The sequence below is a fragment of the Coenobita brevimanus genome, chromosome 41, assembly GCF_032717465.1.
Source record: "Coenobita brevimanus isolate Jiangsu-jjx chromosome 41, ASM3271746v2, whole genome shotgun sequence".
NCBI classification, from domain to species: domain Eukaryota; kingdom Metazoa; phylum Arthropoda; class Malacostraca; order Decapoda; family Coenobitidae; genus Coenobita; species Coenobita brevimanus.
In genome coordinates, this window is record NC_136994.1 from 16,375,435 (window position 1) to 16,390,922 (window position 15,488).

Here is a 15,488-nt window from a genome sequence, read left to right on the forward strand (position 1 = left end):
CATGCAGTGACTTCTTAACTTCCGTACTCACCTCCCTATTTCTCATCACTGCTTTCAGTGTAGCAACAACCTTCCTTCCCTGCTGTACCCTTTCACGCAGTGGATTACACATCATATAAATTGGAAACACACGCCAACGCCTGAAGTGATTATCTAATTTTACACATGAAAGTACTGAACTGCAAGTTTTTCTAGAGTCTGTAGGACATGATAGTGTTAGTTTGGTCTGTAATAGTTGCATGTAACCCTATGTACTTGGAGATGCTTAACTTTTGAGAATTCACACAGGTAGTCATCTCTCATTTACTAAATACGATATCTTTCTCTTAGACTGCATCTATTAATGGTAAAAGAAACAGCCAAAAAATCTGTCACCTTTTATTATTTCCGCAAGTGACATAACATTACACATACTGTATTGCCTATTTACACGTATGAAAGTCATGTTCTCCTCCGTAGCTGAGGACTGAGAACACTAGGGGAGGTGAAAGGGGAGGGTTGAGTGTGGGGGGGATTGATTTATCAATGGACATTAATTGACATGTTAATTTGTTTATGTACAATAAAATATTCTAGAAAATAATAATAATAATTATAATTATAAATATAAATAAAAGTCAACCCTGTTTGTTGTCATTAATTTTTGGACATTTCCCTTTGTCTTTCCCAGTCCCTCCCTTAGTGATTTTACTTTGCCAATTGATACTGAGGAGAATGGGAAGGAATGCATGGAAATGGGGGAGTAAGGAAAATAAGGCATAATACACAGAATACATCCTGGAATAGTCACCACCTGTGACTTGAAGATGTTGCAATGGTAAAATTTTATATTACTGCTTGCTTTTTTTGTTGTCCAATTTTCCTTTCCTTCCAAACATTAAACAGCACATAGAAACAGCACCATAATACCCAACAATGCACCACATTGGCACATCCTTTGGTTCACTGCTCTACAACTGCTGAAAATTTGGTGCATGGAAAATAGTGGTCAAGTGACTGAATGACAACTGTAGTTCTGACCCTATGACTGCTTTATTTCTACAGCTGATTAGTGAACATAATAAATTACTCTCAGAGTTAGCAACTGTAGTTGTTAAGAAGTGCACCGTTGTATTTTTTATGTTTACTTCCAGTCACCCTTGGAGTAATCCCAGTTGGAAGAAGTGCCCTGAACTGGATTGCCGCGCAGGTCGATCATTCGCTTCAGCTGAGCCTCCATACGATCAGGGTTCAGGGTCTCGGGCAGTGGGGCATACACTGCCGGAAAAGCATTAGTTATACTATTTTCACTTTAAATTGGCCTAAAATTGCCATCTCTCTATTTTGAATGCTAAACTGTAACAATAAATTAACATCAGAATGAGACAGCCATGCAGAAGTGCTATGGAAAGGATATAGAGCCACATTACTGTCTTATTCTGGCACTGATCTATGTGATACAGGCTGAAAAGGGACAAATCTAGACCAAGTTGATATGAACAGTCTATGGTCGTGCTGAAAGCAGCACTTTACATATAATGGTATTGCTGATGCAGCCCTAAATCCACTGACTGCCCTAAGCAAGAATTATGTATTATGGTAAAATCTCACTATTGAGGAAATCCTCATTACAATAAGTTAGCAATGTGTTAAAAATATTGCAACTTCCCATACTTGGTCCTTGGTTCAGAAAATTTGGGAAACAGAAATCACCTCCCTCCCTATACCCTGAAAGGAGGGTGGTGGACTACAAAAGAGGGCAACTTCAGCCTACACTCCAGCACATTCATTTCCAAATAAGCCTTGGACCATCACCTACAGCACCACCAGTAGAGATCCTTTTAATGGTGAATAAAAAAATCATTTAGTGGTATCAAGAATACACTAAAAAAATAAGTCAATGGAGTGAAGACAGTAACAAGCATACTGTACACATTTCCTGCTGCATTATTTACATCCCTAGAAGTACCTCCTTTGCATCAACTTGAGCTTAAAGGAGAGGTTGTACTGACAACCTGTTTTCTCCTCTGATTGCTGTCTCCAATGAGGTCATAGACCCTTGCCAACTGTTTCTTAAATTATCCAAAATATACAAAGGAATGGTTAAGCATAAGAATATTTTGTGGGATGAGAGGAAACAGGAACCCCATGAGGCTAAATCAATGCTAATGTTGGGTTTGTTTTATACCTCACCTCCCTGTGCATTCCCTATCACCCACTCACTCACAGGCAACCCTATCTTTACCAACTGCTTATAACCTCCCTTACCTCTAATGCACCAACACTTACCCATAGGCATTGTCTTCAACTGACCCTTTCCTACAAACTCCTCACTCAAAATACCACACAGTTCTAAGATTAAAAAATGTCAAAAACCGAATAATATTGTCCACCTATGTATTAGTGAAGAGGATAATGAAGGCTACAGTTCTCCAATAAGAAAAATCTCTTTTAAGCTGAATACAAACTGCCAAAATACGTCACTGTTAAAAAAGGGCTTAGTTTACCATAGACCATCCATAGATATTTAGTATGAGTAGCAAGAAAAATGTGGAAATACTGTATATTTAACTGCTGAGAGGGATTTTGGTACGAATACAACAGCAATAAACATCATTATTGTGAAGGGGTTTACTCACCATAGACCTTCATCCACATGTACATCCAGACTGCAATGGATGCGCCGATAAGTGAAATGCCGATAATGGACTTCCACTCCCCTGTTGGCGCCTTCATCTCTGCAAAGGTCTGGCAGAAGGATGCACGGTACAGGGCTTTCTTCTCCTCCAAGGTCAGTTTGTTCCAGTCGCCCTTCTCCTTCTCCCTCAGAGCCTAATGAAACAATGGAGAAATGGAGTATGAAACAAAGGAGCAGTGAAGTATAAAACAATGGAGAAATGAAGTATGAAATAGAGGAGAAACGAGGTATGAAAAGAGATGGACAAAAGTAAAAATATCGGTATGTTACGGATGCACAAAAGAAAGCCTATCCCTTTTCTCATCATCCTTGTATAAGTCTGGTATCCTAAATTTGGTTCTGTTGATGGAATTTAAAAATTTACAAAACACTTTTGGGGTGGCTTTGACAACACTTGCAATCTTCCTTTCCTTCTGCTTCAGAACATTTCTGGTCTTTTGTCTGATTTGGTTATTCAGCCTCCTATATTCAGGCTTGACCTCCGAGTATGTCTCACATGGGCACCTGTCAATCTTCAAAATCTTCATTCTTTTCTACAACCTCCATGGGTAGCCTAGGATTGGTTTTCATTCTATTATTTCTTATACTCATACGTATAACTTTAACGGGCACCCATTCATCAATGACTTCCCAAAGTTTCTTCTTGAACTTCCTCCACTTTTCCCTCGAATTAAAGTCATAAGTCAAAATGCTGGTCCACTCTAGGTCCAGCCTCCACTTCTTATACACCTGGCAAGTCACAGCAAAAAACATATACAGGAATGGTTGCTCTTTCCTAGGGGGTTACAGCAAAAACATATACAGGAATGGTTGCTCTTTCCTAGGGGGTTACAGCAAAAACATATACAGGAATGGTTGCTCTTTCCTAGGGGGTTATGTAATTCAATGTTCTCAACTACTGATTCACCGTTACTCAATATTAAGTACAACATGTTGCCTCTGTCACCTCCTCTGAACCTAGTGATTTCCTTAATGTGCTGGGTGAGGAAACAATCTCTCACTTTTTCAACAGAGAGGGAATGTACGTCATTGGATACTGTTGTTGTTGTACAGCTGGACCAGTTACTATCTGGTAAATTAAAATCACTAATAATACTTCCACCACCTGTAGCAATTCATTATTATTTGCTGAATCACTGTTTGGGCTTCTGTATATGGAAGACATGAACAAACTGACAGCATTACAAGGCTTTTCTATGCATGAATACTCACAGTAATCATCCTTAAATTCAACCAAGGTGCATTTAATTCCACTCTTAATGCATAAAAGTATTCCTCGCCCTTCATCACTGAACACTTTTTTTTCAACTATTTCATATTCTTCCAGTTTATTCTGAAAGAAGCCTGTCATCTGAAATGTTTTGGTTTTACTTCTTGACACATTATTACTTCTGGTTTATGTGCACTGGTTGTGAGTTCCAGAAATATCTATCTATCTATTTATTGCCAAGCGCCATAATCCTGTAAGGGGTGGTATCTTTACTAAATATATCAACATTGCTGAACATAATAAAATGGTTTCCAGCAACAGTTTCACTTGTGTAGCTATTTACATCATGTATATACTGGATTTCCTTCTTTGTTACCTGGTCTCACTTCTCATTTTCTTTTTTATCCAGTAGTTTTACAATTCTTCACTTCCATAGTGGTCCCATACTCCATTCTTCTCCATTGTTTCTGTCACATTTTTTGCTTCCCTCCTTAATAATGTTAATGGGCATCTAACTGAATGGTCCATGATTGGTGTGAACATGTGAGAAGGTTGTGTAATGTCCCCATGGTTGTTCAATATATACGAGGTGCTACCCAAAAGTTCCAGTAATTTGACCAAAGGGAGCCAACCGTTTGCAGTTTTGCCTTTTGCCGCTATGAGGACTCAGCAGCACCCCTTGTGCGTCAGTGTGGCCCTGGCCGTGTCTGTGAGCGGAAGTGTTGTTGAGTTACGCTTACTATTGTAACATGGTGTGTAGGTGGTTTGGCGGTTTTGCAATGGTGGACCAATGGCACAGCAATGTTAAGTCTATGATGATCGTTTTCTTCAATATCCAAGGGACTGTTCACATGGAATTTGTCCCACCTGGTCACTCTGTCAGTGGAAAGTTTTACTGTGAAGTTTTGCAGTCTGAGGGAGAACATCCACTGCAAACGTCTAGAACAGTGGAAGAACAAGGACTGGGTCCTGGATCATGACAATGCCCCGGCCCACACATCAGTTGTTGTCCGGCAGTTCCTGGCTTCCGCTATCACGGTAGTCATTCCCCACCCACCCCTATTCGCCTGACTTTCCCCCCTGCTTTTTCCCTTTTCTCAAGCTGAAATTACGACTGAAAGGGCGTCGATTTGACTCAATTGAGGAGATACAGACAATTGCAGGAGGTGCTCAAGACCATCAAGCCTGAAGCCTTCCAGGGATGCATGGACTCATGGAAAAAACGGTGGGACCACTGTATACTGTACATGCCCAAGGGGACTACTTTGAAGGCAACAGTAAGAACTAGGAGGTGAGGTAACTTATTTTCCTACAATATTCAAATTACTGGAACTTTTGGGTAGCACCTCGTATATGGATGGGGTTATGAGAGAAGTAAAAACGCAAGTAATGGAGAGAGGGATGGCGTTGGTAATGAATGGTGATGGATGGAATATCTCAAATTTGCTGTATGCTGATGATGCAGTGCTACTTGCAAGTACCGGACAAGAACTTGGCAGGTTAGTGCTGAGTTTTGCTGATGTAGAAGAGTAAAATGATGGTTATTGAGTAAGAAGGTGACTCCCAGTGCAATGTTACAGTGAATGGAGACTGGAATTGGTGAGGGAGTTCAAATACCTGGGTAAAGTGACAGAAAAGAGAGGAAAATGTGCAAAAGTGGAAAGCAGAGTGACATAAGGAAGAAAAGTAGCCAGTGCAATGAAGGCCTTAATAAGAAACAGAGGCTTGAGTGTTGCAGCTGCATGAGGCTTACATGATGGAGTGTTAGTGCCAACTTTAACATATGGATGTGAGACTATGGTGTGGCATGAAAATGAAAAGTCAAGAGTAAGAGCTATGGAGATGGGACTGCTGAGGAATGTATGTGAAGTACAGAGGGTGGATAGGATACGAAATAAATGTGCTTGGTGAAAAATGTGGAGTGAGGAAGTCTGTGAACACTAGAATTGAAGAGAGTGTACTGAGATGGTATGGTCATGTGGAGAGAATGGATAACAACAGAGTGGTGAAAAAGGTATATCTGAGAGAATTTGACGGAGGGAGGAGGTGAGGTAGGCCAAGGAGAAGGTGGAGAGATTTGGTGGATGAGTGTGTGGGGAAGAGAAGTTTGGAAGTCGGTGAGGCTAGGGAACTGACGAGATTAAGTTGACTGGATGAATGTTGTGAGGAGAAGTGAATGATCAGGGATTTGGCACCCCTTTTTAATGTGACTGTCTGGATTGACTCTATCGGATACGTTTATGTGAAGCTACAGAACGTGATGAATGTTTCTGGCGTATCCAATAGAGCCAGGATTCCAGGGACTTGAATGATGAGTGACTGGAAGTGTGGCCCAGTGGACTGGGCAGATTTGGGCTGTCTGGACACTGCTATTCCTCACCCTGCCCTAGGGTGGGAAAGGAGGTCCGGATGATGATGACGATGACTTAACCCGTGGACTGTGAACCACAGCTCAGGCTGGGTAGCGTTGCATTGTGAGCCACAGCTCAGGCTGTGCTGGCTGTGCATCACCGTAAACAACTTGACCCCTATGCAAACTTACGCATGGCACTACACAACGATGGAGAGAGAGAGAGATTTTTTTTCACTTCACGAGATAATGCCCTGGATGTTTATCTTCAAGTTTATAATAAAAAACAAACAAAGATTTCTTTTTCATTTTTTCACTACTCCCATAGGTAAACTTACGCATGGCCCTATACAAAGACAGAGAGAGAGATTTTTTCCTTTTCTCCAGATGATGCCCTGGATGTTTATCTTCAGGTATTTAAAAAAAAAAAAAAAAAAAAAATCCCTTCGTTTTTTGCACACCACGGGGTGGGATTAAAAAAAAATGTAACTGCGCAATCCACAGGTTAATAATGTTTCACATTCTCTCTTGGTGTCATACCATGAACCATACTCATATCCACTCCTGATTTCCTTGCAGTTTACTACATGTTTTTTAACAGCTCATTCTTAAACTGAATATCTGTGAATGCCACATGCATAGGGCTACACCTCTTTCTATCGGCTGACACCTTACCCAGTCTTACCACTTTATTGACTATCTCTGGTTGAGTGGTAACATTACATACATTAAGTAATTTCAACATGTGGTTAAGTTTCTTTCATCAAATTTATAGTAAATAATCCTTCTCTGGTCTTACCGAGTCATTGTTTTACTTTACCATACTAACATCAATGAAATGAAAGCATTCTGAAAATGAACAAAGAGGCTTATATTGTCCAGCTCCAACAAGAGGAGTCTTGAGGTCAGTGATATTCCAGTCAAGGAAGAGGGGTACTGAAGGTTCAGATTAGATATCAGTAAGATAAATCCATAAAAACAACGGCGTAACAATGGAATGCCCTGTAGATTAGATAGTAACAGCCATTGTGCCACATTCATGACCATTCACAAGATTCATAATCTGCATCATAGATGCTATTACTTTTCTCAAAAGTAGGACAAGATATTTTATAAATACAACAGAATGGCCCACGAAAGTTTCAGTAGTAATTATTGTTAACTTTAAATAATATACAGTACACATGTTTTACTGGTGCTTTGCATTGCTGACACATGCTTTGGAACAATCAAGATCCTACACACTCCTCTTATACAAAACATTACTGTACAACGGTACCCCCACCCTTGCAATACTGGTTCATTATTTACATTTTATGCTGACAGAACTGGTGAACCGTAAACTGTTCTGGAATCCAACCCTAGCTAGAGTTATTGTAGGATTTACTTCAGACCATGTGGTCATCTTGAGCTGCAATAAACAAGCATGCACAGGCACCTGGCAGAGAGTACAATTCAGAGTATAAGATCATTGCTACATAAAATGGAAGAGAAATCGAAAAGAATTATACTAACTGGGGACTTCAATACAAATATATATATATTTTTTTTATGTGAGGAAGAAGGAACCAAAGGCCATGAGCCCGCAGTAACAGTTCCCTCCAAGAGAAAAACAAAATACAATAGAGAGCCAAATTCAAGATCTGATCATTTTGAGATGCCTGGACACACTGCGTTTGAAAGACTGGAGATCATAGGCAGCAGGAAATACAGACAGAGGGAGACAGTTCCAGAGCTGACCTGTTGCATAAATGAAAGACTGGGAGTAACGGTTAACTCTTGCATTAGAGAGTTGGAAAGAAAAGGGATGAGAGTTTGCTGCCAGACAGGTGCTACGCGCCCGTCGTAGAGGTGGAGGAATGCAAGCAGACAGTTCAGAGGAGCAGTGACCATTAAAATAGCGATAGAAAAGAGATAAAGATGCAACAGAGCGGCGAAGAGACAGAGGTTGAAGGGAGTCAGTAAGAGGAGGAGAGTTAATGAGACGAAAAGCCTTTGACTCCACCCTATTGAGAAGAGCTGTATGTGGGGAGCCTCCCCACACATGAGAGTTGTACTCCACACAGGGGTGGATAAAACCCCTGTATAGAGTCAACAATTGTGAAGGGTTAAAGAAAGAGCGGAGTCGGCTTAGCACACCCAATCTCTTGGAAGCAGATTTTACAAGAGATGTAATATGATTTTTCCAAGATAAGTCCCGAGTAAATGAAACCCCAAGCATGTTCAAGGATGATGCAGGATTAAGCTGAATATTATTAAACATTAGTGGGTATACCTGTGGAAGATTTTGTCGGGTTGATAGGTGTAAGAACTGAGTCTTAGATGCATTAAAGATAACCATATTATTTTTACCCCAGTCAAAGATACGAGCCAAGTCAGACATTAGGTGTGCCATAGCCTCATCCCTTGTTTGTTGAAGTAACTGTTGAGATGGGCGTTGCGGGAACCGAATGGAAAGGTGAAGGGTGGAGTCATCAGCGTATGAGTGGATAGGGTTAGATGTACAGCTTAGATCATTGATGAATAAAAGGAAGAGAGTTGGTGATAGGACAGAGCCCTGAGGAACACCACTGTTGATAGATCTAGAAGAAGAACGATGGCCGTCTACAACAGCGGCTATAGAACGACCAGAAAGGAAACTAGCGATGAAGGCACAGATAGAAGGATAGAAACCGTAGGAGGGCAATTTGGAAATTAAAGATTTATGCCAGACTCGATCGAAAGCCTTTGAGATGTCAAGTGCAATGGCAAAGCTTTCGCCAAAGTCCCGAAAGGAGGATGACCAGGAGTCTGAAAGGTAGGTGAGAAGATCGCCAGTGGAGCGTCCCTGACGGAACCCATACTGACGATCGGAAAGAAGGTTGTGATAGGAAAGATGCCTTAAAATTTTTCTATTAAGAATTGACTCGAAAACTTTTGAAATACAGGACGTTAAAGCAATTGGACGATAGTTGAGTGGTCACCCTTCTTTGGGACTGGCTGAATGAGAGCAAACTTCCAGCAAGAAGGAAAGGTACAAGTTGACAGACAAAGGCGAAAATGTTTGCCTAGGCAGGGTGTAAGCACAGAAGCACAGTTCTTGAGAACAACAGGAGGGACCCCATCAGGCCCATATGCCTTGTTAGTACTGAGGCCAGTGATGGCAGAAAATACATCATAATATAAATTGGAATACTCTAGATATAAATAGCCAAGAAAGCTGTTGGGACCAAAAGCTCCTGGATCTCGTACATGAGTTTATCTTAACGCAACATGTGAGGGAAACCACCAGAAAAAGAGGACTTGATGTACCTTCAGTGCTAGATCTAATATTTACTAGGCAAGAAAATGACACTGACAGTTTAATATATCACCCTCCACTCGGCAAAAGCGATCATGCAGTACTAAATTATAACTTCAGGATAGCATATGACATAGTAAACAGCAATGACAGTTACAAAAAAAGCCTAAACTATAAAAAGGGAAATTATCAAGACCTAAAGAAGTATTTCTTAGAAGTTGATTGGGAAAATGAGCTTAGAGGACAAGATTTAAACGTTGTATATAAAAAATTTTGTGAATTTTATGAAATAGGAGTCCAGAAGTACATCCCACAGCACAAAGAAGCAGATAAGAATATACAGAAATGGTTCAATACAGAATTTAAAAAATCAAAAGAAAGAAGAGATTTGTTGAGGAATAGATACAGAAGACACAATAGTAAAAGGGGGGTATAATAATTACAAACAGGCAAGAAACGACTATACAAGAATAAGGAGGGAAGCCCAAAAACAGTTTGAGGAGGATATAATAAATAAAAGTAGTGATCAACCAAAGCTGTTTTACAGCTATATCAGAAGCAAAACCAAAGTAAAAGATATAATACAATCCATTACGGACGAGGGAATCACTTATACACAAGAGAAAGATATTTGTGAAGCACTAAATAAGAATTTCCAATTAGTTTTTACAGAAGAAAAAAATTTTGAGAGGGACTATGTGGAACACACATGTCCACACATACTACCAGATATACTATCTATCTATCTATCTATAGCCCGACGCCCTAATCCCGCAAAGGGTGGCCGCAGACAAAACGCCTCCAAGTCACTCTGTCACCCACCCTTTGACTCCCCTCCCCCAACTCACCCCCTCCCTCATATACCTCTCAACTCCATCCCTCCACCTCATCCTCGGTCTACCCCTCCCTCTCCCTCCCTCCACCTCACCTACATACACCCTCTTAGTCAGTCTTTCATTCTCCATCCTCTCCACATGTCCAAACCACCTCAGTGTATTTCTCCTAATCTTTTCAACCACATCCACATCTACCCCACAACGTTCCTTCACTTCTTCATTCGTCAACCTGTCCCTCCAGATATACAAATAGCAGAAAAAGTAATACAGGAGGAGTTAAGTAGATTAGACAGAGGAAAAGCAAGTGGTCCTGATGAAATTTCATGTTGGGTATTACGACAATGTGCAAAGGAGTTAAGTAAACCATTATTTTTAATTTTCAAGAAATTCTTGAGTCAAGGGAAACTACCTGATATTTGGAAAAAAGCAAATATAGTTCCCTTATTCAAGAAAGGAAATAGACAAAATCCTCTCAACTACCGACCAGTATCACTGACCAGTGTTGTAAGCAAGGTATTAGAAAAACTTATAAGAAAAGCTTGGGTAAATCATCTAGAAGAACACAGTATGATAACAGAAAGACAGTTTGGTTTCAGAAAAGGAAAATCATGTGTTACTAATCTGTTGAGCTACTATGACAGAGTAACAAACACAATACAGGAAAGGGAAGGATGGGTGGATAGTATCTATTTAGATTTCAAGAAAGCTTTTGACATAGTACCACACCAAAGACTTTTATGGAAACTGTACCATCAAGGAGGAATTCGAGGCAAACTGTTTTGTTGGATGCAAGACTTTCTCATAAAAAGAGAAATGAGGACAGTACTAAGAGGAAACTACTCATCATGGAAAGAAGTGACTAGTGGAGTACCACAGGGTTCGGTGCTGGCACCAATCATGTTTTTAGTGTATATAAATTATATAAACAGTAACACTGGAAATGAGAGCTATCTGAATATGTTTGCAGATGATGCAAAAATACAAAGGAGAATTACTAGCACAGACTCTTGTCGGGAGCTACAAGAAGAATTAAATAAACTTCATGAATGGAGTAGTACATGGCAAATGGAATTCAATGTGGACAAGTGTCATGTAATCAAGTTTGGTAAAAGTGGAAAAAGACCTGATTGGGATTATAAGTTAAGAAATTAAACCCTATACACATCAGAAAGAAAGACCTAGGTGTGATTATCAATAACAGACTATCTCGGCTGACCACATCAGCAAGAAGGTATGGAACATGTATACACTGCTTGCAAATATGAGAATAGCATTCACATACATAAATGAAGACATGCTAAGAAGGATAATAACATCATTCATTAGACCAACCCTGGAATATGCATCAGTAGTCTGGAGTCCTCATCTCAAAAAGCATATAGACAAGATTGAAAAAGTTCAAAGGGCCACTACAAGATGGATACCAAGCTTAAGGGACCTAAGCTACGAAGAAAGACTAAATAAACTGAATCTACCAACACTACATGAGAGAAGGAAAAGAGGTGACATGATAATGCTATATAAGTGCATATCAGGAAAGGAGAAAATAGACATAAATGATTACTTAACATATTGAGAAGCATCAGCAAGAGGACACTGCAAAAAACTGCATAAGAAGAGAGGTGATAAAGACGTAAGGAAATTCAGTTTCCCAAACAGTGCAATTGATCAATGGAATGCACTACCGAATGAAATAGTGTATGCCAAAACAATTCACAAATTTAAGGATATGTACGATAAATATGGTTTAAGACACAGGACAGTACGAGCTTGACTCATTCCTGTAAAGATACAATTAGGTAAGAACAGTACATGAACCAAGAATTACGACAGATTTGTTAAGAAAGCAGTTTACCATGATATCTGGTGTGTTCTCCTTGAAGCGGATGGCTGGCATTGGGAAGTCAATTCTGTCTGCATATGAAGGCTGTCCATTGAAGCCGAAGCCTACCACATCCCTGTTGCCTATCTTGGAGAGGGAGGAGGCAGCTGCAGTCTGTTGATGCTGCCGGCTTAACTGTCTCAATGTCAGTGCCAGGGCACTGCGGCTTAATGGTGTTAGCGCCATCTGCCAAGAACATACACAATGGAGGGTAAATGGAGATGATAGTACCATCTGTAAAGAAAACATTAGAGACAATCAAGAGGATAAGTAATGAAAGTGTATATATGAAATTTACTGCTCATATCATAATAAAAATATTGGTAATAATAATGATAGGTCTCTTGCTTCACAAAAGCCCCAGTTCTTCCTTAAGGTATTCACTTACACTCAACACACGCTTACAGTTTTACACTTACAGTAAAAAAATTGCGATATCGCTTATACACCATACAAACTTCATCAGTAGAAGTGGCATCAATTAAACCCAATAATTAGCTATCCATCATAACACCTCTCGCCAGATCATAGCTTCTTGAAAACAGAAAGGTTTTGAGCTACATCTTAAAAGATTCAACAGAAATTGCTTGCCTTATGGATAATGGCAATTTATTGTACAACCTAGGGGCAGTGTAAGAAAATGACTGATCAGTGAAAGATGACAGACGAACAGCTCCAGGCCCATCATGGTCCATGGAATTATCTTCACTTTGAAAAAAATCACAATAAAGTAGGCTAAACCAGTGGAAGTTTTAACAATTCAGCAAGATACTGTACTTGTGTTTGGCAAACTGGAGAACCTTAAAAGTAATAAGATAGTTTATATCAAAATTTGGAGTCTGCTGAAAGGAGCCTCACTGACTGTGCTTCTAGAGGTAATGATTCTTAGAGGAGTTACTGAGAATTAAGAGAGGAGAGTATGGATGCTTGTCTGACCCTAAGATGTGGTTGCAAGGTGAAAATGATAAGGATAGAGGACAGTGGGTTAGAGGAATTCTGAAAGGTGAAAAAATGACCCCCTTCACTTCAATTTTTTCATCCAACTCAGCCTTTCAATTAATTAATGATAAAATCCACAGGTGATATATAATGTTTTTGTGTCAGTTACACCTCCTTTTGCATAGCTGCTATGAATGATTTTGGTTTTGTCTTTTTAACATGGCTCACAGTCTGCACCACCAACTTTTCCTTACCACTGCTTTACGTAAACTCCCTCCTCCTTGCCCCCTCTCCCAAACCCTTTTGCCTAGTCTTGCATAGCATCCTCTAACTCCTTCCCTTGCTGCTTTGATATCTTATCTGTGGCTCATAACTGATAACTTAATCTGTGCCTAGGTTAGATGGGTTGGTGGATGCATGTACTGCCAACCTGGCCAAGGTGACAAAGGCAGATAAGAGTGAGTTTGAACTTTGAAGGCTGGAGATATGGGTAACAAGGATAAATGGGTATGACAAACATACACGAGACTGTATAGAGATGGAATTAACAAGGCCTGCAGTCTGATACCTCTCCCAGGTTCTAATGTACTTCCCTCTAAGATGAGAATCTAGGTCTATTAAAATGATTCGAATAAACAATCAGTGAACATACACAGAATACTTATCTATCTACTATCTACTGCCAGACACCATAATCCCGTAAGGGGTGGCCATTTGACTTTGAGTTAGTTGTTTTACGGGGAGGGGCACTAACCCTCCACCAACCCACTTGTTGACACGTATGGTTTGGTTATATGGTTACCACCCAGCGTTGTAAATGGTTTCTTGGCTTACAGGAAACCATTTGGCTTGTCACTCAATGTAAAGCCACCTGTAAAGGAAAGAAAAGCAATAAGAAGTGACAGGAAAAAGAATGATAAAGGCTAAGGAAGAAGCAGGCAGCACTACATCAAGTGAGTGGATGATGGTCGCCACCACCTACCACAAACTGAATACTTATGCTAGGGATAAAGAAACTGGAGTACAGTATTTTGAGAATGCTATATAATCTTTCCACTTTGGTCTAAAATCAACCTATCTCCACCTTGAATGCTTATTGTGTCACAATTGATTAACACTTCAGTATGATAATGTTAAGTCATGAAGCACTGCTACAGGAAGGATGCAAATTACAGCCGATGCATTGTCATTTTCTGCCACCATGCTAAGTGAAACGCACAGCAAATGGATGAAAATCTGTACAAACTGGTATATTGTCACCAGTCAGTTGATATGCTAAAGTATTGCCTTTTCAACGGCACTCCCCAATGTGTTCTTATTCGTTCCTGCATTTTCTTCTGTCTTCTTTCCTTCTGCGAGGTGTGCATGGTGGTCTGGCCTTGGATGCGGAAAGAAATGAGATAACGTTTTCATGAATACTATATTAGGCGCTGGGAATAATTTATCGTCAAACACTTCAAGTAATTAGGTCTTACGGCCCATTAAATTATGCTAAGTAAAACCTCAGATTCCCCAAACGATACCTGTACAACCACAACAATCCGGGGAATGTTATGAAAGTCTCTATAGACCATCAAAACATTGGGTCAAACTCAGCTGATCGGGGATTGCATAGCCAGTTGCGTCACTGACACCGGCAGCTATTCTTAACAGAGTGTTTCTTCGCCTGTCTTGTAAATACCATGACTATGCTTATACTCAGCCACTCTACATAACATTATCAATACAAAGCAAGAGTCATAGTGGCTTAAAACTAGAGGTACTGGGCGTAACAGGAAGTTTCGTACCCTACCTTGACGATGTTTTCCCCTGGCAGACAAGAGGGTCGTCAGTGGGCAGTAGCAAATGGTGGATAGCCTGGTATTATTATATATTTCACAAAATGCTTCGTATAATTCAGGTCTTTTCAAAGTAATTCAGTACTTAATAAATATTGAAACAATTTGGGGTAAAAGACAAATTATTGACAAAAGAAATGTAAATTAATGAAGAAAAGCGTTTTGTAACAAGATAACTTCACAAGATGAGCTTTGTCGGCGTGAGTAATATCTCGGTCGTAAATAAAATAAATGCGAGGGAGAGGTTTAAACAGATCCATAATGAAAAGAAGTCAATGTCCTTTACTTGCGTAATTGAATATAGACATATCACGGGAAGAACGGGGTAAAAGTTGCGTATTATAGAGGCATTCCTCTCGTATTTCATGATTCTCAGAAAACTTGCTAAGTTATAGCCAACCATATTTAGAAAAAATTCAAGTATCTATCTGACTATAAAGCCAAAACCAAGCGATGATTATCACTCGTCATCGTTA

General features: G+C 39.9%; 1 protein-coding gene across 1 annotated transcript; it reads right to left on the reverse strand.

Annotated features, from left to right (window-relative positions):
- Nucleotides 1-365: 365 nt before the first annotated feature.
- LOC145397431 (cytochrome c oxidase subunit 4 isoform 1, mitochondrial-like) lies at nt 366-15,015 on the reverse strand. Its single transcript, XM_080270495.1, has 4 exons — nt 14,967-15,015; nt 12,209-12,421; nt 2,619-2,811; nt 366-1,257 (listed from the first exon to the last, which is right to left on the reverse strand). Exons 2-4 carry the CDS (start codon nt 12,419-12,421, stop codon nt 1,124-1,126), a joined length of 540 nt encoding a protein of 179 aa, XP_080126621.1. The 5' UTR covers nt 14,967-15,015; the 3' UTR covers nt 366-1,123.
- Between the last annotated feature and the right edge of the window lie 473 nt (nt 15,016-15,488).

Excerpts from the sequence above, each read along its gene's own strand:
- LOC145397431 (XM_080270495.1), bottom strand. The coding sequence starts at position 12,421 with ATGGCGCTAACACCATTAAGCCGCAGTGCCCTGGCACTGACATTGAGA. Across the intron at positions 2,812-12,208 it reads AGAACACACCAGATATCATG|GCTCTGAGGGAGAAGGAGAA; the intron begins GTAAACTGCTTT and ends TTGTTTCATTAG. Across the intron at positions 1,258-2,618 it reads CATGTGGATGAAGGTCTATG|TGTATGCCCCACTGCCCGAG; the intron begins GTGAGTAAACCC and ends CTTTTCCGGCAG.